Raw genomic sequence first — 25,615 nt, forward strand, 5'->3', positions numbered from 1 at the left:
TGGCCACTAGGATTGCTTGGATGTCACTTAAGTGGAAACTGGGCCAACGAGGAACATTGGACCAAGTCACGAACATGTGGATGTGACTTAGGCCTTTAGATTGGACTTGGTCTAACAAACTCATGTGGATGGCTTCTGAGCCAGCCAATTGCCATCTCGATTGATGGCATACATGAGACATAAAGCATCGAATTCAGTTGGCGTGTGCTGCGGCGTGTAACGACTAATAATGCCAGACCACGTTTGAGTCATGGTTCGATGGTCCGAAGAGATTTACTCGCATTTGTCAGACCTACAGAAACAAGCAGGAAGATGCATTGACCGTTCAATTAGATTCTCAATATGGTAAAGTGTGGCAAATGAAATGGGGCGAGAAGGAATCTTAAAGTTAAGCGGAGGCTGACTTCGTTATGCATGCAGCGGCACAGAGAGGATCAATGCACGTGACCAATGAGGCTGCTCGCATCGATGGAACACTACCTCTGAGCCTCAATCCGCTCTGTTAGATCGTCAACTGGCCTCTAGGATTTCAATCTAACGGCCTAAAAGGCTCTAGAACTTATGCATTTCACATCTCCTTTACTACTCAACAGAGAGCATCTGAATTTTCACCTTAAAAATTAGACTAAGGCTCTGTGTGGTAACATTCTTTTTTAGTGTTTTTTATGTTTTTCCCTTTATTTAGAACAGAAACACGCTAAAATCTGCATGGTATGTCCGGTTTATTTTTGTTTTTTTTTTTAAACAAGCTGAGCACTTGGCACACTTTTAGCACACATTTGCAAAACACCAAATTGGTGTTTCTCACATGACAGAAACACTTCTTCAAATTTTCGGAGAAACACCAGCTTCACTTAAGTGAGTGAGGGTATTTTGGGCTTTTCCATTAAAAACATAACATTCGCTAGCAAAGCCCTAAAATCATCTTCTTCTACTTCCTACAATCGATGGGATTCGTCTCCTCTCCATCGTCTCACTCCAACACACTCCACGAAATCATCTTTTTAGCGGCTTTTGTTAAAGTTCGGAGGCGTTGAAGCAACAAAAAAACATGGAAGTGGAAATTGCACCAAATGGGCACTATTTGAAGTCCTTCCACTTCACTTCGTCTCTCCATTGATGCACTGGTTGTGGATTTTTCCCGGACAAATGAAAATACACATTAATTGATTTTCATTCTTTCAAGAATCAACAATCAAGATCTGGTCTATCATCGTGTTTGACAGAGAGAGAGAAGTGGCCGTTAATGGCTTCATTTAGATGGATTCTTCAGCTTCACAAGGACGTCCCTCGAGCCGCTCGTTTCTACTCAGAAGGTCTGGATTTCGGTATCAATGTCTGCACTCTTCGGTGGGCTGAGCGCCAATCTGGTCCTCTCAAATTAGCTGTTATGCGATCCAATAGCTAGGTTTGCCTCCCCCCCTCTCCCTCTCCCTCTCTTCTGGGCGTTTATACATTGCTGAAGTTCTTTCTTGATTACTCATCCACTACTTAATCCAACTCACCATTGAATTCGATATAAGTCAAACTATGTTATGTTATGCACTGCAACTTCTATATACTGATGGGATTTTTGCTCTGTGCTTCTGTTTAACCCTTTAAGAAGTAAATATGTTTTCTCTATTCCTTTGTTTTTTATTGGTGAGATCAGATGCAACTTTTTATGGCGTTGTGAATATTCTGAAATATATATATATATATATTTTTAAAGGATGGAAGGTTGTAGATCTTTGAAAACAGATCCTCTGTTTACAAATCTCCTAGTCTGTATAATTGATCCAATTATTGGTAATTGTTTGATTATCTAGGCATGCTGGTTTTCTACATAATTTGAGTTGTCTGTTCTGTGCAGGGTTGTGTTTACATTTTTGAGGCCTTTTATCTTAGCTGTTGACATCTGATTCAACAAGTAGATAAAGCACTAGATGGTTAACTGAATATTTTCTTCATTGATGTGCTGCAAATTCATCTAGAAGATTCAAGTTTCAAGTCTATCGTTCTACTTGTGGCCTCACTTTTGGGGGTGAAGAAATGTCAAAGCACATTGATCTTAGTCAGGATAGAAAGGTTATCCAATAACCTATCTAACAAGCTCAAGATCATATTCTAATGTGAACTGAGAAAGCTAGGGGTAAATACCTTCTGTTTTGCTAAAAAAATCATAATTATAAAAGCCATGGTGAAGGTGGGAATTACGTAATTTTTGGTAAACAACAAAAACAATTCTGTTAAGTGCGACCCATACAGATTTTTGTTTCTTCTAAACTTCAGAAACATTTTTTTTCAGGGTTACCATACAGCATTTCAGGACCCATAAATGCTCAAAAAACACAAACACATAAAAGTGTGCCGGACCAAAAAACGCTAAAAAAAACCAGAAGCGATACCATACAGAGCCTAAGTGTATAAGAGAACCCCGACTGTTTGATAATATGCCTGAACCATTTTAGGTGCCTTGTGCAATGAGCCAAAGGCTGGCCTGGCATGGCAGCCCCATGTTCGTGGGCGCCTCTATGGGCATGCCGCCCAGCACACGGGGGTGCCATGTCCCATGCCTACTGCTGCCTTGGCATGACACCACTGGTCCAATGGCCCGCCCGCCCCCTATGCCATGCCCAATGTGCTACTGCTATAAGCCATGTTGGCCTGCCACTTCACCATCTCAAGGCCCATGGGCTGCCACCTCATGTCACATCATGTGCCACCTTGACACCTTGCCACATGGCAGCCACAGTTCTAAGAGTACATATATGAACTATCGTGGCACCATGTCAAGCTTCCAACTCAACAGCCACCTCACTTGCCATCTCATCAAACATGGGACACCCACATGCCCCCTGTGGGGCCCACCTACTCTCTACTTTCTCCCTCTATCTTCCTTTCTTTCAAAAGGCTTCGTATGTGGCTTGCTACATCATCAAGGCCATGATATGAGGCATGCATTCTTCTTATCCACATGATTATGTGCATCACCCACTCATGTACATCATGCTATCTACATACATCCATGCATTCGATCTCATGCACCTCATTATCATCTTGACCATGGGCATAACATCATACATGCTACATGTCATTCACATTATCTCCATCATGCCGTAGGCATATCAAATCATCCAGACAATGACCATAATTACCAGAATGCCCTTGGGCATATAAAACACTGTCAAATGTTTAAAATACCTCTGTGTGTTGTGTCAACACTCCACTAACCTCTATGACTGACATAATCACCAAATTACCTCTGGATGTTGACTGTTACATGTCTATGAATATTACTCTATAAAATTACAGAAATGCCTTTGTGATGTTGTCCATACCTGTAAAAGACAGAATTACCCCTAGATGACTCCCAATCAGACCTTGTGTACATTGTAATGACTGTTGGGGATACTGGGAACACTGTCCATACTGTACTACTAACCACTGTAACTGCACTGGACTCCCACCATCATTGTATTGTCACTCTATACACTACCATCACTATCAGTTGTGCTAGAACATTGTAAACCCTATCACATCACTGTAGGTCTATTGCAACACCAATACACTATTGTACAATGCTGTACTTACAATTGCCATCTGCACTACTACTCTACTGACTGTACTACACCAAGATGCATTGTTAACAACAATGACAACCAACACATAGTGAACACTGTCAATTGCAATTGCAGTGTGTGTTCAACATGGGCCTGAGTTTCTATAATTTTATTTTTTTAATCTTTCTTTTATTTCCCTTTTTTATTTGGTCATTCCTGTCAACGGCCCATAGGCTATAGGAAGGCAGCCCATGAGAGCATCCCAGCTCCAGGAGAAGAGGGCAGCCAGGGGGAAGAGGGGTGGGGGGGGGGGGGATGTTACACTTCCGATGGGGCCCGAGTTTTCTACGTTACATATACAACTTTCATATTTTAATATCTGTCCAAATACAGACATACTTACTGGAGTCTGACAAAATCACAGAAATATACTTAATCAATGGCAGATGTGATATGTATATAGACCTACTTAAAACATCTAAGCGATCCTACAGAGGAGGAAGAAGAAGATAAGCTCCAAAGATAAAAACATGATACATGAAGAATACTCGATTTGGAATAAGTTTCTGAGGAGAGTAAGACTTACTCAATGGTTGCGTCTCCCTTGATAAACCATCCCTTTAGATTCCCCACCTCTTTCAAAGCATTCTTCCAACTCTTTACGACATCAGAATCATACTTCCTCTGGTGTTCCTGAAATGATCCCTCAAAACTTGCAGAGTTTGATGTAGAACATCCCGTGGCTCAACATCAATGAATACGGGCAGAATGGTTTGACCGTCAGATATATGACACTCCCATATCTTTCCAAGTTCCAAGAGACAATATTTGCTATCTGCATACTTTTTAGAGAAGACAGGAATGGAGATATCGGACCCTCGGATTGCTCTTACAATAGAATGGGCAAATCTCTTCTCCTTCCCGGAGTTCTTCGCTATCTCTGTAGGCATTGATTCCATCTTTTATTAGAGCTTTGTAGAGCAGACTGACAAAGTTTGTGCGAGTATCTGGACCTCTGAAATTGATAAACACATCATATGGAGGAGGACGAGGAGAGGAGGCAGATGAAGTACTATTCTCTGACATCATCGATGATCCTACCATTCTCTGTCTCTTTTCCGGTGGAGTCACCGGAAACAATGCACGCATCAACACCGGTACCACCACCATAACCAAAATGGCTTGGTCGAGGTGGGAGGTGCGGCAAGGGTATTGGTTCTTGGTTTTTCATTTTGAAGGAGAGAGAAATAAAAAAGAAAGAGAGAAGAGAGAGGTTTCAAGGCATTCTTTGGTTTGGGTAGAAGAGGAAAAAGGGTTTTTAGGTTATCTTGCGCAGGTAGGTCGATCCGACTCCATCTCTTCTTCTCCATTTTGCAGTCAAACTCTGATTTAGTTTGCGAACTGTTGTAGCCACGAGATTGAGTTCAAGTTCTATAAGAGAACTCTGATTTTGGAGTATTCTTGTTCGAATCTGAAATTTGGAGCCACAAACTCGACATGGGAGATGATGCACTTACCGGTCCAGTGGTACCGCTTGTGTTGCAATAGCATGTTTACCAGAGACCTAATTTTGTCGTTAGGTGGATAATAATAATCAGATAAACTCATTCACCACATCATCTATTGTTTGTATATGCTTGTATGTTTCTATCCCTCATTTAACATGGTGAAGCTCACTCCACGTGGACACCCTCTTTTAGACTGTGATGTAGGTCTTTCTGTGCCAGTGGGCACCGATGCTTCTTCCTCTACTGCTGTCTACGATGATGATTGGTAGACTCCAAAGCCTGAGGGGCAAGGAGTTGATCGTGGCTGAGATGCGTGTGCTTACAGGGCACAGTGACTGAGGATGTGGCTCCTCTTTTTTAGTTGTTGAAAGGTTGTATTTTGATGTAACTATTACATTTGTCTTGTAGAGAACATGAACAAATGATAGACTTGTTTATTTTAATAAAATATAACACAGTAGATTCCAGAGTTAAATGTACTGTTATACTTCTATCTTCCGCTGCTCTGATTGTCGATTATTGTTACAGATTGTGATGTTAATGCACTGTGTCTAAGGTCCTGGCAGGCTGAGTAGGATGATGGTAAACATCCTAGTCACATTCTCTGAGTTTATGGAAGTGGGATGTGACACTTCCTTGGAGCAAACCTTTTCTTTTTGTTTCGAGAAAACAATCAGGCAACTGATTATTTGGCTAATTCTACTTGTATCTCTTTGACTCCCTTACATTCTTGGTAGATAAGGGCATTTCTTAGGATCTTTGTCATATTATTCGAGAGGACAAAGATGAACTTCTAGTTCTCATAAAAATACAAAAAAAGATGAACTTTTAGTTTTTCGTATGCAGTTTTGTTTTTTAGTTTTATAATGGGAAATGGTGAGGTGATTTGATTTCGAGTTGAGAGTGATTTTTTCTCCATGGGTTGGGGTAAGGAGAGTTTTGTCCCCCATTTTGTTTTTATTGATTTTTTAACTTAATAAAACTTAGGGACTTCCCCAGGTCCTAGATAATGTTCGGGACTAAAAATAAAAAGCCAGAAGAGCCTATATTATCTCAATTAACTGTGGCTTATGTCATGTGATCTCCAACAGCTCACAACTTCCTAAATTGTCTCACAGGTAACCGTGTGTACAACTCTTCTTATCACCACAGCGTATCTTGTACAACTCTTCTTATTACAACAGGTTATCACTTCCTAGATTGTCTCACAAGTAACCGTGTGTAGATAAGATTAGATATGGCCTACCTATTGAATGACATCTATCCTTGTGGTATAAGTATCATGCGTAATCTCATTATCAATGGAATAATGAAGAATTATTTTAAAGACTTTATGGTATTATAGCCAATTGCTCCAACGAGCTCATTTAAATGTCTTCCCTTTTGGTTTTTTTGATGATTGTAAGTCTACTAGTAGTTATGCTATTTATATGAGTAGTAATCTTATTTCTTGGACCTCTTAAGAAACAAAAAACAGTGGCTAGATCTTCAATCGATACAAGGTTGTGACTAATGCTTGTGCCAAACTTGCTTGGATCCGTTCTTTGTTTGGTGAGCTTGGGATTCCTATCTTTATAGTTCCAGTTTTATGATGTGACAATATCAGTGCCACTTATCTATCTATAAATGTTATGTTAGGCATATACTGTAAGACAAAGCAGATATACATAAATAGAGAAATAGCTGTTATTGCACACCAGTTGCAGAGTGAAACGAACCAGAAAGAAAGAAGCACGGACAACCGAGTTGAGTCGTATCTGAAAGATACTTTCCTTAAGGATTTAGATGCCCTCTCTTCTGCAACGGGGTTGACCTTGCACCTTACCCTCCAAGATAAATACAACTCCTAAACGTATAGGTTGCAGAACCTAATACGAGTACCAGGGATATCAAACGGCTATACGACCCTCTTAATACTTAAACAAGAATACAGTATCTGTCTCTGGAACGGACTGTGGCAGGGACAATACGTCTCTGTTTTCTATATCAAAAACAGGCATGACATGGTGTATATATATAATACTGGAGTACCCTTTCATGAAGGGATACATCCGTATGAATACGGGTGATATACGTACGGGGTGTACCCTTTCATGAGAGGTGTGACCGTATGTATACCTCCACGTCGGGAGGGGGGTGTAACTATTCATATACGAATAGACAAGTGTGGTTCAACCGTATGGATGAACCAAATCGAGTTTTAAACAAAACATTAAAACTCCTATAAGGTTTTGTCCACACCCACACCCCGACCCCGACCCCGACCTCGGCCTCGGCCACGGCCCGGCCCGGCCCGGCTCGGCTCGGCGCGCGCGCGCGCGATTCAAAAGCACCCCAAGGACCCCCCCACACACTAGAGAGTAGGGTGTCTTCCTCTCCAAAAGGCTCACACCTTAAGGAAACAATCCTATATATATACCCCTCAAGTAACTCTCCCACAACCAATGTGGGACTATTCTTGAGCTCAATTCTAGCCTCTTGCACACAAGAGAGTACAACCAATTTCAAACAAAATAGAGGAGGGAATGAAACAAAACACAATTTTGAAACTTTGACACACACTTGAAAAAGTGCTTTTTGAAACAAGTGCTTTGACCCAAAAGTGCTTCTATAAAATAATAATACAACAATTCCCCCACAAGTTTCAAAATAGTGATACATATCGAGTGATAAGTATATTAGACATAGTAGGACACATCGTTGCAGGTGTCTTCAGGACTTGAACCTACACTAGGTCTGATGAACTACGCCACAGAGTACAGGTGAAGTCAGACTTCTTGAACCTTTCCTCATCGGTGTAGCCGACTAGTTCACTGACCACATCCTACTAGTCGACCGTTTGTGATATCCCTTTTATAAAGATGGACATTTTTTAAGCGGCCTTGTCCCCTATCCTGGTCTCATAGATGTTTAGAGAATTCGCCTATAAAATTCTCATCGGTGAGACGGCCTCACCTCCTACATCTATTTAGGTCAGTCCATAGTGTGCACCACAGTTAACACACCCCCACTTTACATGAGATCCGACTAGATTAAGAGTCTATAAGACTCATCCTCCTTACTTTGTGGTGGTACTACTTTTCCTATCTACCTAGAATGAGCAAAAAATGTAGTAGTACTAGACAGGTCATCCAGTGACTTCGTTTGTACCCTTTGAACCTAATTCAGGAATTTACCTCTTCACATAGGTTGGGTGTCCATCACATGACCTATGTCACAGGCCTTAAGCTCATTCCCTTAGATGAATCATGAATTATTTTTGTAGGCAACGGTTTTGTGAAAACATCAGCTAAGTTGCTTTCAGATTTCACAAAATCAATAGCTATTGTTCCTTCATTAATATATTGCCGTACAAAATTATGTCTTAGGCGGATGTGGCGCTTCTTTCCATTGTACATTTTATTCTTAGCTTTAGCTATTGCCGCTTGATTATCACAATGAAGTGATATCGAAGGCAATGGTTTTGGCCACAATGGAATATCGCCATCAAAGTTACGAGCCACTCGCGGTTCCGCCTTTTCCAAAGCTATAAACTCGGCTTCCATGGTGGATCCTGTACCACAGGATTGCTTTACCGATTTCCACGAAATCGCTCCACCGCCTAGTGTGAAAACATATCCACTAGTTGCTAATGTTTCCTTGGTATCTGAAATCCAATTAGCATCACAATAGCCCTCTAACACGGCTGGTCTTCCACTGTAGTGAAGGCCATAGGCTATCGTTCCCTTTAAATATCGCAATAATCTTGTCATAGCATGCCAATGCTCTATACTTGGATTATGAGTGTATTGACTCAATTTCCCAACTGCTAAAGCGATATCTGGTCTGGTGCAGTTCATTAGATATGTAACTGAACCAATGATTTGTGAGTATTTCTTTTGGGAGACAGGTTCCCCCAAATTCTTTTGTAAAAAACAATTAATGTCCAAAGGTGTTTTAACCGATGATAAATCATTATAACCATACTTCTTTAGTATGGTTTCAACATAATGGGATTGGGATAATATAATCTCTTTTTCTTTTCTGATGATCTTAATTCCAAGAATTACATCAGCCTCCCCCATGTCCTTTGTTTCAAACTTAGACATTAAGAAACCTTTAGTTTGCTTTACAATGTCTAAACTCGTTCCCATTATCAACATGTCATCTACATAAAGTACGATGAACACACCTTTGCCTTTATTGAACTTACTATACAAGCACCTATCAGCATCATTTATGAGAAAACCATTCGACACAAGTACCGAATCAAGTTTCTCATGCCACTGTTTTGGAGCTTGTTTGAGTCCATAAAGTGATCTAACCAACTTACATACCTTGTGTTCTTGTCCAGGCACAACATAACCTTCAGGTTGCTTAATGTATATTTCTTCTACCAAGTCGCCATTTAGAAATGCTTGTTTTCACGTCCATTTGGTGTATAACCAAATTATACATAGATGCAACACCATCATTACTCGTATAGTAGTTATTCTTGCTCTTGGAGCAAATGTGTCAAAGTAATCTATATTCTTCTTTTGTCTAAAGCCTTTTACTACTAACCGGGCTTTAAACTTATCTAGTGATCCATCTGGTTTCAATTTCTTTGAAATATCCACTTAGTGTCCAACACTTTGGAACCTTTAGGTAAGTCAACTAATATCCATGTGTGATTGGCTAAAATGGAATCTAGTTCACTTTTGATGGCCTCTTTCCAAAACACGGCATCTAAAGATGTCACCGCTTCTTTATATGATAAAGGATCATTGTCTAAAAGATAGACAACCCAATCACCATCCGAAAAGGTAGCTTTCTTTTGCCTTTTACTCTTCCGTAATTGACTTGAATCACTAGATATAGGTTCAATATTCTTTGACACTTCTTGGCCAAAAGATGATACACTACTATCAACCTTCCTTTCTAATAGGTTAGACTTAAGAGGAAATACATTCTCAAAGAATTCTGCATCCCTTGACTCAATGATATCATTTTCGTCAAACACATCATCTATGGTTTTAATAACCATAAATCGATATGCGATCTTGTGAGTGCATATCCAACAAAAACACAATCACATGTCTTTGGTCCTAGTTTCCTTTTCTTTGGTTCTGGTATAGCCACTTTGGCTAGACAACCCCATACCCTTAAATGCTTTATGGTAGGTTTTCTTCCATACCATAATTCAAAGGGTAACAAACCGGTTTTCTTGTGCGGAACTCTATTTAAAATATAACATGCCGATAACATGGCATCCCCCCACATGTCCAGGGTAACCCTGAGCTTATGAGCATTGAATTCATCATTTCCTTCAATGTTCGATTCTTCCTTTCTGCCACCCCATTAGACTCAGGTTGATAAGGGGCGGTGGTCTCATGAATAATACCATGGTCCTCACAAAACTGAGAAAGATTAGAGTATTCAGTACCTCTATCAGTTCTAAGCCTTTTCACTTTCCTCCCTAATTGATTTTCCACCTCTGCCTTATAGGATATAAAAGCATTACTTGCTTCATCCTTGGACTTAAGAAGGTAAACCATGGTAAATCTAGAGTGGTCATCTATGAATGTAACAACATATTTTTTACCTCCTCTAGATTCAAGTGACTTATAGTCACAAAGATCACTATGCACCAAATCAAGAAGGCCACTTTGTCGTTCCATTGACCTATGTGGTCTTTTAGTGAATTTTGCCTCCACACATGTGGGGCACTTTGTCAATGGTTGCTTAATATGATTGTCTATTAAGCCTTTCTTATGCATATAAGAAATATAAGATGCATTGCGATGACCTAATCTACCATGCCATAAATCATAATAATCAATAAAGTAAGCGGAAGAAGCACTAGGCTTTTCTTTTATTATCTCCGAAACACTTAGTACAAATAAACCATCGCTAAGATACCCCTTGCCCACAAATACATCATTTTTCGAACTACAAGTTTGTCGGACTCAAAAAGTAACTTCATTCCTGCCTTGTTGAGAAGCGCCTGAAATAAGATTACGTCTTATTTAAGCACATGCAAAGACATTGTCCAAAACAAGTGTCTTTCCTGAAGAGAGCTTCAAAGTAATTTTTCCTTTGCCGATAACCTTGGTTGACTGAGAGTTGCCCATATAGACCTTATCATCAAAAATAGAATAACTCAAAAAGAGTTTCGGTCCCCACGAGATGTGCCTCGTAGCTTGTGTCTATTATCCAGTCATTTGGTTTTTCAACCAAAAATACTTGATTATCATTGCTGCAAAGACTTCCTCTTCAAGAAGATTGACTTTTGCCTTATCGGCAAAACCTTCTTCTTGTTCCTGCAGTCTTTCTTGAAGTGACCCGGCTTGCCGCACATGAAGCAATTTCCTTTCTTCCTCTTTGAGTTTGAATTTTTCTGAACAGGATTGCCTTTCCTCTTAAGATTTGGTTTCTTCTCTGTTTCCACCAGATGGGCATTGGATCGAATGTATCCAATGGGCTTTTCACCTTTGTCTTTAATGCGGTTCCGTTCCTCTATTTTGATGCGAACTACCACCTGATCAAAGGACCAGTCCTTCCTCTTGTGTTTCATTGTAGTTTTGAAATCCTTCCAAGAGTCAGGTAGTTTATCAATTAAAGAACTCGTGACAAACAGATCTGGTAAAATCATGTTCTCTTTAGCCAAATTCCCAACCATAACTGGAATCTGTCTACTTGAGAAGAGATGGTTTCACCTTGATCATCCGGAAGTTCGGAAAATTTGACACCACATACTTCTTTAAGCCAAGCATCTTCCGAGTATATTTGTTGACCAAAGCATTCCAAATCATGTAGGCATGATCAAAGGAATTGTAAACATTATACAATTCATTCGACAGAGCATTCAGAATCCTGTTCTTGCATTGAAAATCTGCTTCGATCCAAGCAAGCCTCTTCATATCGAGATCAATATCCTCACTATCCGGAGGCTTGGGATCAGTCAATGCAAACGCCACCCCTATTTGCGTTAATGCAAATAGCATCATCTGCTTCCACCGTTTAAAATTCTGCCCGGTGAACTGTGCTATCTTATCAAACTCTGAGACTATTCTCAGTTTCTCCATACTCGGTTGTATGGTAGCAGCAGTATTTTGGGCAGCGGCAGCAGTAGGTGGAAGGTCCACAGTAGCAGTAGTATCCACAGTATTATTCCCAGCCATAGTCTTACACAGAAAATAAGCCAAATAAGATCTAAATCCTTAAGATTGTTATGTTAGGCATATACTGTAAGACAAAGCAGATATACATAAATAGAGAAATACCTGTTATTGCACACCAGTTGCAGAGTGAAACGAACCAGAAAGAAAGAAGCACGGACAACCGAGTTGAGTCGTATCTGAAAGATACTTTCCTTAAGGATTTAGATGCCCCCTCTTCTGCAACGGGGTTGACCTTGCACCTTACCCTCCAAGATAAATACAACTCCTAAACGTATAGGTTGCAGAACCTAATACGAGTACCAGGGATATCAAACGGCTATACGACCCTCTTAATACTTAAACAAAAATACAGTATCTGTCTCTGGAACGGACTGTGGCAGGGACAATACGTCTCTGTTTTCTATATCAAAAACAGGCATGACATGGTGTATATATATAATACTGGAGTACCCTTTCATGAAGGGATACATCCGTATGAATACAGGTGATATACGTACAGGGGTGTACCCTTTCATGAGAGGTGTGACCGTATGTATACCTCCACGTACAGGGAGGGGGTGTAACTATTCATATACGAATAGACAAGTGTGGTTCAACCGTATGGATGAACCAAATCGAGTTTTAAACAAAACATTAAAACTCCTATAAGGTTTTGTCCACACCCACACCCCGACCCCGACCTCGGCCCGGCTCGGCGGCGCGCGCGCGCGCGATTCAAAAGCACCCCAAGGACCCCCCCACACACTAGAGAGTAGGGTGTCTTCCTCTCCAAAAGGCTCACACCTTAAGGAAACAATCCTATATATATACCCCTCAAGTAACTCTCCCACAACCAATGTGGGACTATTCTTGAGCTCAATTCTAGCCTCTTGCACACAAGAGAGTACAACCAATTTCAAACAAAATAGAGGAGGGAATGAAACAAAACACAATTTTGAAACTTTGACACACACTTGAAAAAGTGCTTTTTGAAACAAGTGCTTTGACCCAAAAGTGCTTCTATAAAATAATAATACAACAATAAATCTAGTATTCCATGTAAAGATGAAACACGTCGGGATCGATTTTTATTTTGTTTGCGACAAAATTGCCTCTCATGAGTTACAAGTTCAGTTTATTTCGGCTAAGGATAAACTTGCAGATATTCTTCTTAAAGGTCTCTCTGTACATCTTAATTCTCATTTCTTTGTGATAAGTTGAGGATTCAACCATTCAAATTTCCCCACCTTTTGATATCAAAAGGGGTTGAAGAGAAGTGACCCCATCAGTCAAATCCCCATCTTTCATGCTGAGGATCCTTTATCATCCTATTCAAAACCTTCAAGCTAGTATCAAAGTCGAAGGATCCAGCTCCTTCCCTGCCAACTTCTCTCATTCTCTTAATCCAATATTTGTTTCCCTACCGAGTGCTATGATTTATTAAAAAACTGTCATAGGGCAGCCCTCCGAGACCAACACGTAACCATTTTCTCCCTTCTTCTCCCGCTGTGACAGTGAACCAAAAAAAAAATTCTGCTAAAACCCTTCAACTCCACTTTGTTAGCAAACACCAAAACCCCTACGTATCACCTCCCCTTATTTCCGGAACCCACCCCTAGCCCCACCGTCTTCCCTTTCCCTCTTAGGGTTCCATCGAGTAAAAGAAAAAAATAATGAAAGTGAGAAGAGAAAGAGAGAGCGAAAGGTCAAAAAAATTGCACACTTGGCTCAAAGCTCCCGTCGCTACTTGCGTTGAAGTTATAGACTCCTTGTTGGAGTTGAAGTCTTGTCCGAAATCGAGCTCCACCCCTTCCTCTGTCGTTTCACGACTCGTGTCTGTTTCTTGCTAGTTCGAGGTCTTAACTAGCCGACTTCTTGGCAGTGGATAGATTCCCCTCTGGAGTGATCAGCTTCATCAAAGCTAATTCTTACTCATTTTCTTCATAATCTATCTTGAATCAGATCTATTCATGGGCTGATTCGCGATTCTTATGTCGATTCGTTTTTTTTTTTTTTTCATAAAATAGCTTCCTGATTCTTGAAGTGATTCAGGACAATTTTGATTCGATTTGGATCGGAATCCTCTCTGATTGATTTCGTCCATGATTTTGATTTTAAACCTTGATTGCGTCCCATCTTTGCCCATAGTCGCAATCTGCAACATCCCTCGCTGGTTTGGACTCTGGAGTAAACGACTTCAAGTAAGAGATGGTTTGGTCCCCTTCCAATACCATGAATGAAATTTTGTTGCTACATGGATAGTAGGAATGTTTGTGTTACTCCTACGGCAATCAAGCAAATGGGATCTTCAAGGGTACTTTGGAAAATAGTAAAACCTAAGAGGATATTTATGAACCCAAAAGGGTAGTGAATTATTCTATTTCCTTGGCTGCCATCAGCTGTAGCAGGAACATTCCTACCACACATGTGTAGCAGTCCCACGATTCTTTTTTTTTCCATTAAAACTTCTTTTTATTTCTTCATCTGCCCCTTTTTAATCTATATTCCTTTTGTCATATATTTTTTTTCAATTTCAAATTAACCTTTATCCTATATTCTTTTTATCATATATTTTTCTTTGGAAAAATTACATGATTAACAACTTTTGGGTTTTCATTTACAACACTGACCACCCTATGTTTGAGTTAACAAAAATAGACAAAAACAAGTTTAATTTCACAAAACGAGACAAAACAGTGACTCTCCTTCATTCTTCGTAGTTCCCCTCTGAATTGGGGTAGCAGAGAATAGCGACGGTTGGGACAACGGTAGGGTTGCAGGGAACGGAGGATGTCTGGGTGAAAAAGGAATGACAGGGGTAAAAATGTCTAAAAAAATAAGTTTGGGAGGGAGAGACACTATTTTGTCTAGTTTTGTAAACCTTAACTTATTTTTGTCTATTTTTGTTAACTCAAACATAAGGTGGACAGTTTTGTAAATGAAAACCCAAAAGTAGTTAATCATGTAATTTTCCCTTTCTCTTTCGGCACAAGTTCTGTGTCCGGGAGCGCATTTGAATAGGGATGGGATTTGAGTCATTGGGTGGGTGGGTGGGTGGGGGGCGTCATTTCCCCCACCCCAATGTGTCTGATGGTACCCTGTGCTGCTAGTGCAGAGAACTATATTCTTTTATTTTATTTTATTTTTAAATTAGCCCTTTCGTTTATCAAAAAAATAAAATAAAAAATAACCCTTTCTCTAGTCTACTATTCTCCCTAAGTAATCCTTTCATTTCATTTTAAAATTTTTTGACCAACCCAACTTTGGGAATTTACTCATTGATGATGAATGGCCGCACAAAACAAGGCTTTAATATTATCCTTTATTAACATTTTGCACAACATGAAAATAACCATGATAAGTCAATCCGTGTCCGTATTCATTTAGTACTATCTGAATCCGTTCAAAAGCTAATCGGATGCGGATGCAAATATAGCACGTACTATTTCAGCCGAATCTGATCTGTTTACATTCAGACCTAAAGGTTAATTGACCGAAAATCAATCAAACAAAATCGAAATCTAGGTGATTTAATAGTACACCAAATTTGAGAGCTAGGTGGATTGCCTTGTGGTTGATATTAACCATGACAAGTTGGTTGGTGCTCCTATTGTCTTTTTCTTTTCCTTTGGTAAATTGATGGGATCTTTATCGTCTTAGGTTCCATGTTTGGTATAGTTTGTCCGATTCCTCTCATAGGTGGTGGAAATGACAACCTTATCCGCTACCCAAACACACTGTTCGAGTGGGATCCACCCCTTAGTTAGTAAATTCGCGTATCATACGCGTATTATATGCGTCCCCATATTTTTAACCGTATAATACTTCCGTCCCCGTATTTTTCCGTATTTTTATAAAAAAAATGCGTTTTTTAATCAAGCACGTATTATACTCGTATAATACGTGTATTATACGTTTTTTTATAAAAAAAATTACCCAAAAGATTAGAATTTAGGGAAACGATTTCACTTTCCCTTTCGTCCCTTTCGATTTGCGTTGAACATCCAACCGTAGCAGGCAAAAGTAGCCGCCCTCCATCTCCAATCATCCTCGTCATCTCCGTTCAACAAAGCGGCACTTAAGTCTTGTACTCTCCTCTTGTTTCTCTGGTCTTTCAACTTGCTCATGTCATTTTCAGACAATCTACATTCATTTCTTGTAGATTATTGATATTTTGGTATGTTAAATGATAATCTTAGAGATGTTATATAGCATATTATATTATTGTGTTTATTTTAGTTAATAAAATCATGATATTATTTTGTTTATTAGGTGGTGAATGCATGTTATATAATGAATATATGTCCGTTTTTTTTAAAGTATTTTTGCCATCTATGCCGTATTATATCCGTATTAAACGCATACCGTATTATTACCGTATGCATTTTATGAAGTCGGATTTTTGAAAAGTATTATTACCGTCTAGTCCGTTTAATTGCCGTACGTATCCGTTCCCGTTCAATTGCGGTTTCCGAACTTACTAACTAAGATCCACCCCCTCTTATTAGAGGCATTAGGGAACTCAACTAGACAGAGAACCTGAGGAGATAATTCTATTATCATCATCATCATCCAAAAAAAATAAAGAAAACCATCAAATCAAACCAGTGAATTTCTATGGTTTGTCGAAAAATCGTAAGAACCAATTGGTTTATTTCAATGAGTTCTCAAACAAACCCAAAAAATCCCGATCAAACCGTTTCTAAATGTTTTTTTTGGGGGTAATTATTTCTAAAATTTGATAGGATTACTTTTGTTTTTTTGGGTATGAAGAGCCTTAGTACCACACGTGCATAAAGTCATAAACACATTAGATACCTTGACAATAATAGAGTCTCGATCATTTCCAATGACATTTACCCTTATCCACCAGTGTCATCTCCCACGATGCGGAGACCACATCCTATGAATGGTGGGAAATCGACTCTAATTGTTGAATATTGTGGAGGGCATCTGAATTCACACTAATAATATGTTACTATTTTTTTTTTTTGGGTTTTTAACTAATGCCTCCCTGAAAATGCCCATTTATTCAATCGCCCCCTACAATTTTTCTAATTGCAAGCTTCCTCCTATCCATAATATTACAATGCTTTTTAAGTAGGAAGGTATTTATAATTAAAAAAGTTGTAGGAGAACATTTCGACAAATGGGCATTTGTTAAAAACCCTTTTTTTTTTTGTGTTTTTCTCGATAACAAGTTAACAACTAATACGTTCCTGTAAGTAGAGAGGAAACTCCGAAACGGTGCGTACGCGTTTCCTGAACGCTGAGATCGTTGATTTAGCGGCAGTTCTTCTGCCTCTTCCTTCGCTCCTCGAAAGGCAAAACCCTTGCTAGCTAACCCTTAATTCAGAGAAGAGTTCGCGGTTCCTTCAGATTGCGGAATTAGTTTCAGAAAGATGTATAGTCTTCTTCCTTTGTTCTTTAATTTGTTTAATCTTCGCTTGTTCATTCTTTCTTTCTTTCGATGCTGGAGATCTTTCCCGTTTATTTGATTCTCGTCTCTATTTTTTTGAGAAAGCATCGGGTTTTCATCTCTCAGTTTTGTTGGTTCTGGGTATTCGGGCGAAATATCTCGTTAGGGTTTCATAGTGAATTTTCTATAAAAGTTGGCAACTTTGATTTGAATGCGCTAGTTAATTGATGAAAAGATTTGGCTCGCTACATATTTGTGGGTTTCTTAAGTTATTTCCTGATGGTTTTGTTATGCGTAACAGTTTTGGCCTGGAAGTTTTGTTTATCTTCTGCGCATTGAATTTTGACGTTCTTATTGATTATTTAGATAAGAAAAGAGACTTGGTGTTGTTCTACGCCTACTCGTTTCTACCTCAATTTCTATTCAATTTGTTTTTCACAAGTTATTTATTTTTTAATTTCTATCCCTGTTCTTTCTCATATGCAACTTGGGCTGTTGTCAGATTTGGAACGACTCGTCTCTATATTTTCTTTGCCTGTTCTTTCTGAATTTTACTTAATTCTTTTCTTGTTGTATTAGCTAGGCAAGAACTTTTGTGTATCACCTCTATGCCAATTATTCTACATATATGGTTTTATATTGAAACTTTGTTAATTAATTTTTGTCTGTTTTTCAGATGGCCACAAAACCGATGACCAGCGAAGCAATTGCTCTTACAGAGAAGAAAATGGCCATGACCTTAGGTATGTTGGTTGCTGTATGAAATTTTATAGAGTTCTTCCGATAATAGTATCTGTGGTTCCATGACCATCTGTGTTTTTTACTAATGCAGATGATATCATCAAGATGTCCAAGAAATCTTCTTTCAAAGTTAAAAATCAGAGGGCTTCAGTGAGTGGCTTTTCCCTGGAAATTTATCATTATAATCTGTTATTTTATTTTGCTACAGATGAGTTTTCTTTTCTTATTATCTTACAAATGGGAATATGCTCTGCAGAATAAAAGCAAAAGATTCTTCAATGCTGGTTCTAACAAGGGGAATGCATCAAAAGTGCGCCGTTTTATGGATTCCAGATCTTCTGTTAGACAGGTATTGCAACTGAATGGACTTCATTGTTTTTTTAAATCTCAAATAGATCTATTTAAACTCTGTACCCGACTGATTATAGGCAACATTTATTAATCTTGGCATCTGTGTTTTGTTATTATGCCTGCAGGGGGCTCTTGCTAAGAGAAGGTCGAATTTCCAGGGGAATCAGTTTCCTCTGGCCACTGAGGCTGCCAAGAAGGCTGCGGCTGCTCCGGTTTGTGCCAGAGCTCTTGGTCATAATAGGATGGTTAATTGGAATAAGCCAAGGTAGCCCCAGAGTCCTTAGTTTATTATTTTGTGCTAAAAATCTTAAATATTTTGATATTCAATAATATATACCTTAAATAAATATTTTTTTTGGTGAATTACCTTAAATGAATATTTTGAGATTGAGGAATATGTTTCCTACCTATTTGCAGGTAAATCATGGTTCCTTATCATTAATGAGATATTTATCCATTTGCTTCGAGTTGTATACATGGCTTGTACTGATGGAGCTGTTGAGTCATTGTATGATCCTTCAATGTTTTGTTGGTTTTGGGAAAGGACGACTTTAAGCAGGGCATATTATCACAAGAAATGTAGTTTCAAATGTTGGCTATCAGTGTTGCGGAGAGTGTCTCTTTAGCTTGGAAAGTGATTGATGCATTTAGTACTGGTTAACCTACTCTCCATGAGATTGGAGAATGTTGCTTGGGCTGGATATAGCAATGATGGATTGGTGTTATGGTGGTCAGGGTTGCTATCAAATGCGAAGAAGAGATGCATCACAAAAATGGTTTCGGAGGCCTGAGTTAAATGTAGGAGACACTTTAGTGCACTGTGAAAAGCAATATTTATGAATGCTAGGCTGCTCTCTTCAACCTACGATAATTAATCCACTTCCTGTTCTACCATTGTTCAACTGGGTGGTGATCTGAGGTTCCTCACGGTTGAGCTCATGGGGAACTATATTGGTTTGTGTAATGAATCTTTGTTCTTTAAGGGTTATTCTCATGGATCTATGGCAGGTGTCATGTTTTTGTAGAATGCTCGTGGGAGAAACCTGTTTTTTGTTATTTAAACAGTCAGAATTGATGAACCTCCAATTCAATGATTCTTCTTGGGGCAGCCAAATTTTCCCAATCATCTTTTCTCAGTTCAGCCATTCTAGCTTCTACATCTCTTTTATTAATTGATTCCTGGCTCTTTCTGTGCATCTGGGAGATATTTTGCTCAGGATGCTCATTCACCATTGTCACGTGTTCGTTAGTGTGATTGTGCAGCAATTTGGTTGCTCTAGGAACTTGGTTCAAGGTTTTTTACAGTCTTATCAAGTTTTCCTCATTTCCTTTGGAGCATGCTGCAAGTCTGCTGCAGCTTTGTTTGCCCACATGAACATTATTGTGGTGCTGGGGTTTGTGATGTTTTGCACACTAAAGAGACAACTGGGAGTTTGTGAATTGTAGATGATAGTGTCGATTGTTTGCTCTTAAATGGTGTGATTTGAATGTGGGAGTTTTCAGTTTTACAGTTCCTGCGTAAAGGAAGCATCTTGTACTTGAAAAAATAAACAGAAATAGCAATACGGGTAATACTGGGCAGAAGAGCTTGAATTCCTAGTGGGAGTAGTGTGAGTTGGTAGAATAGTGATTCCATCATGTTCACAATGATATGTAAGTGAGTAGCAACCTTTTTTGATACAATGCACCCAAGGTACTTTGTTTATTGATGAAGAACCTTTTCCAGCTATTATGCCTTGCTGAAGCTTTACGTTCTATTGGATTTCCTTTGGGATATTCCATGGTGTAGAACTGTAAATGGGGGTTGCTCAGAAGGGAAATCTCCTGTTTATTTGACTGTCGGGAAGTACGGCATTGGTTCTTGGTGAATCTGGTCCATGGAGCTTATGTGTTTGAAGTTTCTTGAAGTTTTTGTACGTTGATGGAGGACCTTTTCCAGCTATTAGGCCTTGCTGAAGCTTTATGCTCTCATTTCCTTTATATTTCATGGTGTAGAGCTGTAAGTGGGGGTTGCTCAGAAGAGAAATCTCCTGTTATTGGACTATCGGGAAAGTATGGCGTTGGTTGTTGGTGCTTCTGGTCTCTGGAGCTTATGTGTTTGGAGTTTCTTGAACTTGAATGTTTTCATGTTTCTTTCGCCGGAGAGAGATGCCCCAGTATGAGAGATCTCTAACTGTAGTTTATGGGACCTCCTTCATATTATTGGATGAAAATTCACGCGGGGAGGCAAATCTCCAATTCTCTATCGTTATCATAATTTCTAAATGCTGGTTTGTCTCATCTTTTTTATAGTATTAAAAGCAGTAGGGTGCCCCCAAGGTAAGCCCACTCCATAACCTGATGCAATTGGGATTTCTAATATAAGAAGCTGTATTCTCACCCAGTGCACCAAATTTTTTTTCTGTTGGCCTGTTTTTTCAAGTGTACTCTACTTTTTGTGCAGGACTGGAGCCCCACTAGCTCATAGAAGGTTTTCTCGGGGAGGATTTGGTGGGAAGGTATATTTTTACACTAACCCTGCAACACAGGGTTCATGCCTTGTTAGCTTTATCTGTATTGTATATGTTTACTGAATACCAAGCAAATGCCATTTTCCCCCTTAAACTTTTCTAGAAAAGTTCGAGTTTTTAAATGTGTATGCATACAAGTGCTAGGAATTTCAGGAACATGCTTTGTAATAGGTTTATGAGAGTGAAAATTTATCTCAAGGTTGAGAGAGTTGTAGTTTTGTGGTGCCTTTACCCGATCATGTAGATCTCTCTCTCTCTCCACACCCCCCTTTCTTTGATGGTTAGTGAAGTGATCAAATGGGAAGGGAAAAGGATGAAACAAATAATGATCATTTATGTGTTATGCAGAAGCAGGCTAAGGTGTTTCCTAAATTGAGGGCTCAGACATTAGATACTTTGTTTGCAAACATGAAGGAACAGAGGATGAAGGCATTGTCTCATCAGATGAGAAGGGGCCGGTTCCAGCAACAGAAGCGGAAAAGGGGTCGATTTAACAACTATTCCAACTAATTAGACCTATGTTGATCATGCAAGTAGATCTGAGAGCAGATGTGAGAACATCTGGGTGTTAAAAACTGTCTACCCAGTGAGCTATGTGGTGTGAAGTAGTGGATATATCTCTAGCACCCAAGGTTGTGGTTATCAGCAGGAACCAGTCAATTCTTTCTTTTGCTGCCCTTGACTTGTAGATATCATCAGTTAATTTTTCAATCTGAGATTTGGATTATTTTGTTTACCATCTGGTGCGTATCGAGATGGTTGTTAAATTTGAACAGTTGATACAGGTTTTATGTTTTGTGATTTCAACTTTTTCCTGTATCTTAACAGGCTTCATTAGGAATCAGTGGCATCTTTAGCTCATTTTTCTTTTGGCCCTGATCGGTACCATTGTTTACTTAGGCATGAAACAATCAAGCAGGACGACATTTCGAAGTATGTGAATCTTTTTGGGATGAGTCCATTCCCTCTGGGTGTATTTTTAGCTCAGTTTGGTTTGTGATTCCAACAGCTCTGAATTGGTTTTTATATATGGTGGATTATGGTAATCGAGTAGTTCTGCTGGTAGATAAAATACCTATCAATTCTATTCTATGTTACGGTTGCTTTCGTGTGCTAATTTATTCCCCAAGGAGGAGGATGTAAATTCAATGATCAAATAGGGGAATTCGTGGCTGTTAAAGAGTTGCAATTTGAACTGAGCTTTTTGTGCAACTCTGCATGTTTGAAATCTTCCAATCCTGTTCATTTTCGTCAAATTACTCAGCCATGAAGTGCAAATGAAGTTTATTAGCTAAGCCCCAAGTATCTAAACAGATTCTGACTTATGGTACCGAGTAAAATTACTATTTTATCTAATGAATAACATTGAAACTGTAGAACATCATGTCTTTTTAATGTTTTTGGGTTAGTTGGTTCATTTGCTCGTGCACTAACGCAAGGTCAATGAGAGTGTGTGCAGGGGCATCAATATGGATGAGATTTTATATTTCACGGAAAGACTGTTAGAAGTTTTGCATACTCCTATGTTTGGGGGGTCATATGATCAGGCAGCGTTCTTTTTCTCTATATTTAGGAGTAATGTATTAAAAGGATGCCTGATGACGATTATTAAAAACTGAGCAAGGAAAAAACACCTGAGCCTTAGGAAGCTAGGGGAATCCATGAGATCAACTGAGATCGAGCTTGCAAGCTAGAATAAAAGAAGCACCCGAGCCTTAGGAAGCTATAGGAATGGAAATTTGCAAGAGTAGTCCACCTCTAAGGTTCCGTTTGGTTACAAAGGAAATTAAATGAAGGGAATTGAAAATTTTGAACTTAAGAAAGAAAATTTTGTAATCATTATCCCATGTGGTTATATCACTATCTTTAAATTATTTCTTATTTAATTGTTAAATTTTATTTTACTTGAATGTATTACTAAATGGTAAGAAATTTAAATAGTTTATCTAATCACATGGGATAATGTTTACAAAAGTTTCTTGTTAAGGTTTTCCTTTCATTTTTAATTTCTCTTGCAACCAAACATAGCCTAACGTAAGCGTTTTAAAACCTAGCCCAAACTGAAACGATCAATCGAAACTGATCAGAAAAATCTGGACCGGACCGATCTGATCCGTATTAGATTGGTTTTGGATTGGGATATGATGAGGTTGGCTAAAAACCGGATCGCAACAAACCGATTGATATCCAAACCCAATGAAACCGATAAAAAAATCATTGAATATAAAGTTATGAATACGTGAATTGATTATCCATTGATTTAGTGAGAAATTTCTGGTTCTAAGGAAAATTGTTACAAATCAATGAGTACGAGGTTATGAATAGGGAAATTGATTTTTACTAATGTTTCCATTGATCTCCTTGTTCACTATATTAGTTCGATAGTAAATGAATGATTTGATAATAGGGTTCATTTTTTTTTTTAATTTCAATATTAATTATCTTCTTCTTACAATTAATGATAAATAATGATATATAACAATGATTTTGTTACAAACTCTATTTATCCCCTTTCAATTTAGTCCTCTTTATTCAGATTATAACATGAACTCATCAAATCAATTTTCCTATTCATGGTTGTTTACTTGTTTAACTCAGGAAAGGTGAATTAAAATGTTTTTATCGAATCAATCCTCATTATAAGTTATGAATGTAAGATTTCATTGTGGTTCAAATCCGAAAAACAAATTGATCTAAACCGGTATTAACCTGATATTGAAAAATCAAAATAAATGAAATTGCATCGCATTGAAATCGAAATTGACCGAAAACCGAAGTTTCTTAACGGTTTGGTTTTGGTCTCACTCATCTGAGACTGAAACCGATTTAGCTCGACTGAAACAAGGTCGAACCAACCGTTTGACAACCCTGGGCCTAGTGGGAGCTCACTTTGGAGTAGGATCAATTGCGAGTTTAGTAGGGGGTGTCAAACGATCGGATTGGCCCAGTTTCGGTCTAGGAATGAGTGAGACAAAAAAAAACCATTAAGGGACTTTAGTTTGAGGTCGATTTCGATTTCGATCCGGTATGGTTTCGCTTTATTTTGGTTTTTTAATATTAAAAAAAATAGCAGTTTGAATTGGTTTATTTTTGGGCTTGAACCATACCAAAATCTTACACTTATAACCTATAACGAACTAGAAAGATTTGGTAAACATACTTTAAATCATCTTCCTCAAGCCAAACAAGTAAACAACCAAGAATAGGGAATTTTATTTGCTTTGTTCATGTTGTAATTGGAACAAAGAGAAATAAAATGCAGGACGAAGATAACTATTATTGAAATCAATGGATAAATAAAGATTGTAGTGAAAATCATTGTTTATCATTGTTAGAGGAAGATAACTAATATTGAAATAAATGGATAACTACTCGGTGAGAAGATAACTAATATTGAAATGACAAAACAAACCCTATTATATATCAAATCATTCATTTAAATGTTCAACTAATTTTGTAAAATGAACCAGGAGATCAATGGAAGCATTGTTACAAATCAATTTTCTATTCATAACCTCATACTCATTGATTTGTATAAAAACCTTATACCAATAATCTTTTCACCAATATTGAAATCAATGGATAATCAATTCACATATTCATAACTTCATACCCAATGATTTTTTTATTGGTTTCATTCGATTTGTTTTTTCAGTGGTTATCGGTTGGTTCGATGTAGTCCGGTTTTCAACTGGTCCCATTATACTCTAGCCCAAAACCAATCCGATAAATAATAAGGATCGGTTTAGTTAGGTTCGATCCAGGTTTGTTCAATCGATTTTGATCGATTTTACCGGTACAGGTTAGGTTTTGACACCCTAGGGTTTAGTATGCATCAAATAGATGTCTTCAAATTGAGATCATGTGAACTGTTGCTCCCTGAATCTTGGTAGTAGTTACCGCATTGTAGAATAGAGCTGCTTTAGTAAGTTAATTCTTCCTATGACAAAACTAATGTGGACGAGCCTGAATTTTTATTCGCTGTTGTAACTGCCACGCCACTGTGCATATTGTGCGGCGCAGCAGTGGTCATGTACTGTGCACACATGACCACTGCTGTGCCGCACGATGCGCACAGCAGCGCTGCTATAACTGCATCGGATAAAGTTTCGGACGAGCCCCATCAAACTCGAGCTCCGTATCTCTTGAACAAGACACAAGGCAAAAGAAAAACCATCAGAAAATCGGAGCAAACAAAAAGCAGGCGAAACAGCAAGCTTGAACGAAGGGGGATGGGAGCGTTAGAATGGAAGCAGAAGAGAATAAAATAGAGTGCCTTAGTAAATGGCAGGGTTTTAAGAATCAGGAATCAGGGTGTTGTTGGTGAAGCCTGATTTGGTCCAGAAAGTGCGGTTGAGATCTTTGGAGGGCAATTTCGGCCTTGAAATGGTCTCGAAATGCGAAAATTGGCAATTGTCCACGC

The 25,615-nt window shown here is 38.7% G+C and overlaps 2 protein-coding genes across 5 annotated transcripts in view; one reads left to right on the forward strand and one right to left on the reverse strand.

Annotated features, from left to right (window-relative positions):
* LOC122640749 (disease resistance protein RUN1-like) overlaps positions 1–4,619 on the reverse strand; it is a 49,390-nt gene extending 44,771 nt beyond the window's left edge. For all 3 annotated transcript variants that reach the window (XM_043833994.1, XM_043833993.1, XM_043833995.1), the window contains exon 1: positions 4,129–4,619. The gene's annotated coding sequence lies outside the window, so the exon portion shown is untranslated. The remainder of the gene's footprint in view (positions 1–4,128) is intronic.
* LOC122640751 lies at positions 3,651–21,863 on the forward strand. 2 transcript variants are annotated; one of them, XM_043833996.1, is made up of 8 exons: positions 3,651–3,660; positions 17,465–17,575; positions 18,267–18,333; positions 18,423–18,481; positions 18,588–18,680; positions 18,808–18,947; positions 21,126–21,180; positions 21,541–21,863. In XM_043833996.1, exons 3-8 carry the CDS (start codon positions 18,267–18,269, stop codon positions 21,700–21,702), a joined length of 576 nt encoding a protein of 191 aa, XP_043689931.1. In that variant the 5' UTR covers positions 3,651–3,660; positions 17,465–17,575; the 3' UTR covers positions 21,703–21,863. The 2 variants fall into 2 exon arrangements, with proteins under 2 accessions (XP_043689931.1, XP_043689932.1); XM_043833997.1 differs by having other exon boundaries at positions 21,544–21,863.
* The last annotated feature ends 3,752 nt before the right edge of the window (positions 21,864–25,615 follow it).

This window comes from Telopea speciosissima, chromosome 9 (genome assembly GCF_018873765.1).
Source record: "Telopea speciosissima isolate NSW1024214 ecotype Mountain lineage chromosome 9, Tspe_v1, whole genome shotgun sequence".
In the NCBI taxonomy this organism is placed as follows: Eukaryota; Viridiplantae; Streptophyta; class Magnoliopsida; order Proteales; family Proteaceae; genus Telopea; species Telopea speciosissima.

What these genes read in the sequence shown, in the direction of transcription:
- LOC122640751 (XM_043833996.1), top strand. Translation starts at nt 18,267, where the DNA reads ATGGCCACAAAACCGATGACCAGCGAAGCAATTGCTCTTACAGAGAAG. An exon ending in TTAAAAATCAGAGGGCTTCA is followed by an intron (nt 18,482 to 18,587) that starts GTGAGTGGCTTT and finishes TATGCTCTGCAG; the next exon opens with AATAAAAGCAAAAGATTCTT. An exon ending in CCAGATCTTCTGTTAGACAG is followed by an intron (nt 18,681 to 18,807) that starts GTATTGCAACTG and finishes TTATGCCTGCAG; the next exon opens with GGGGCTCTTGCTAAGAGAAG.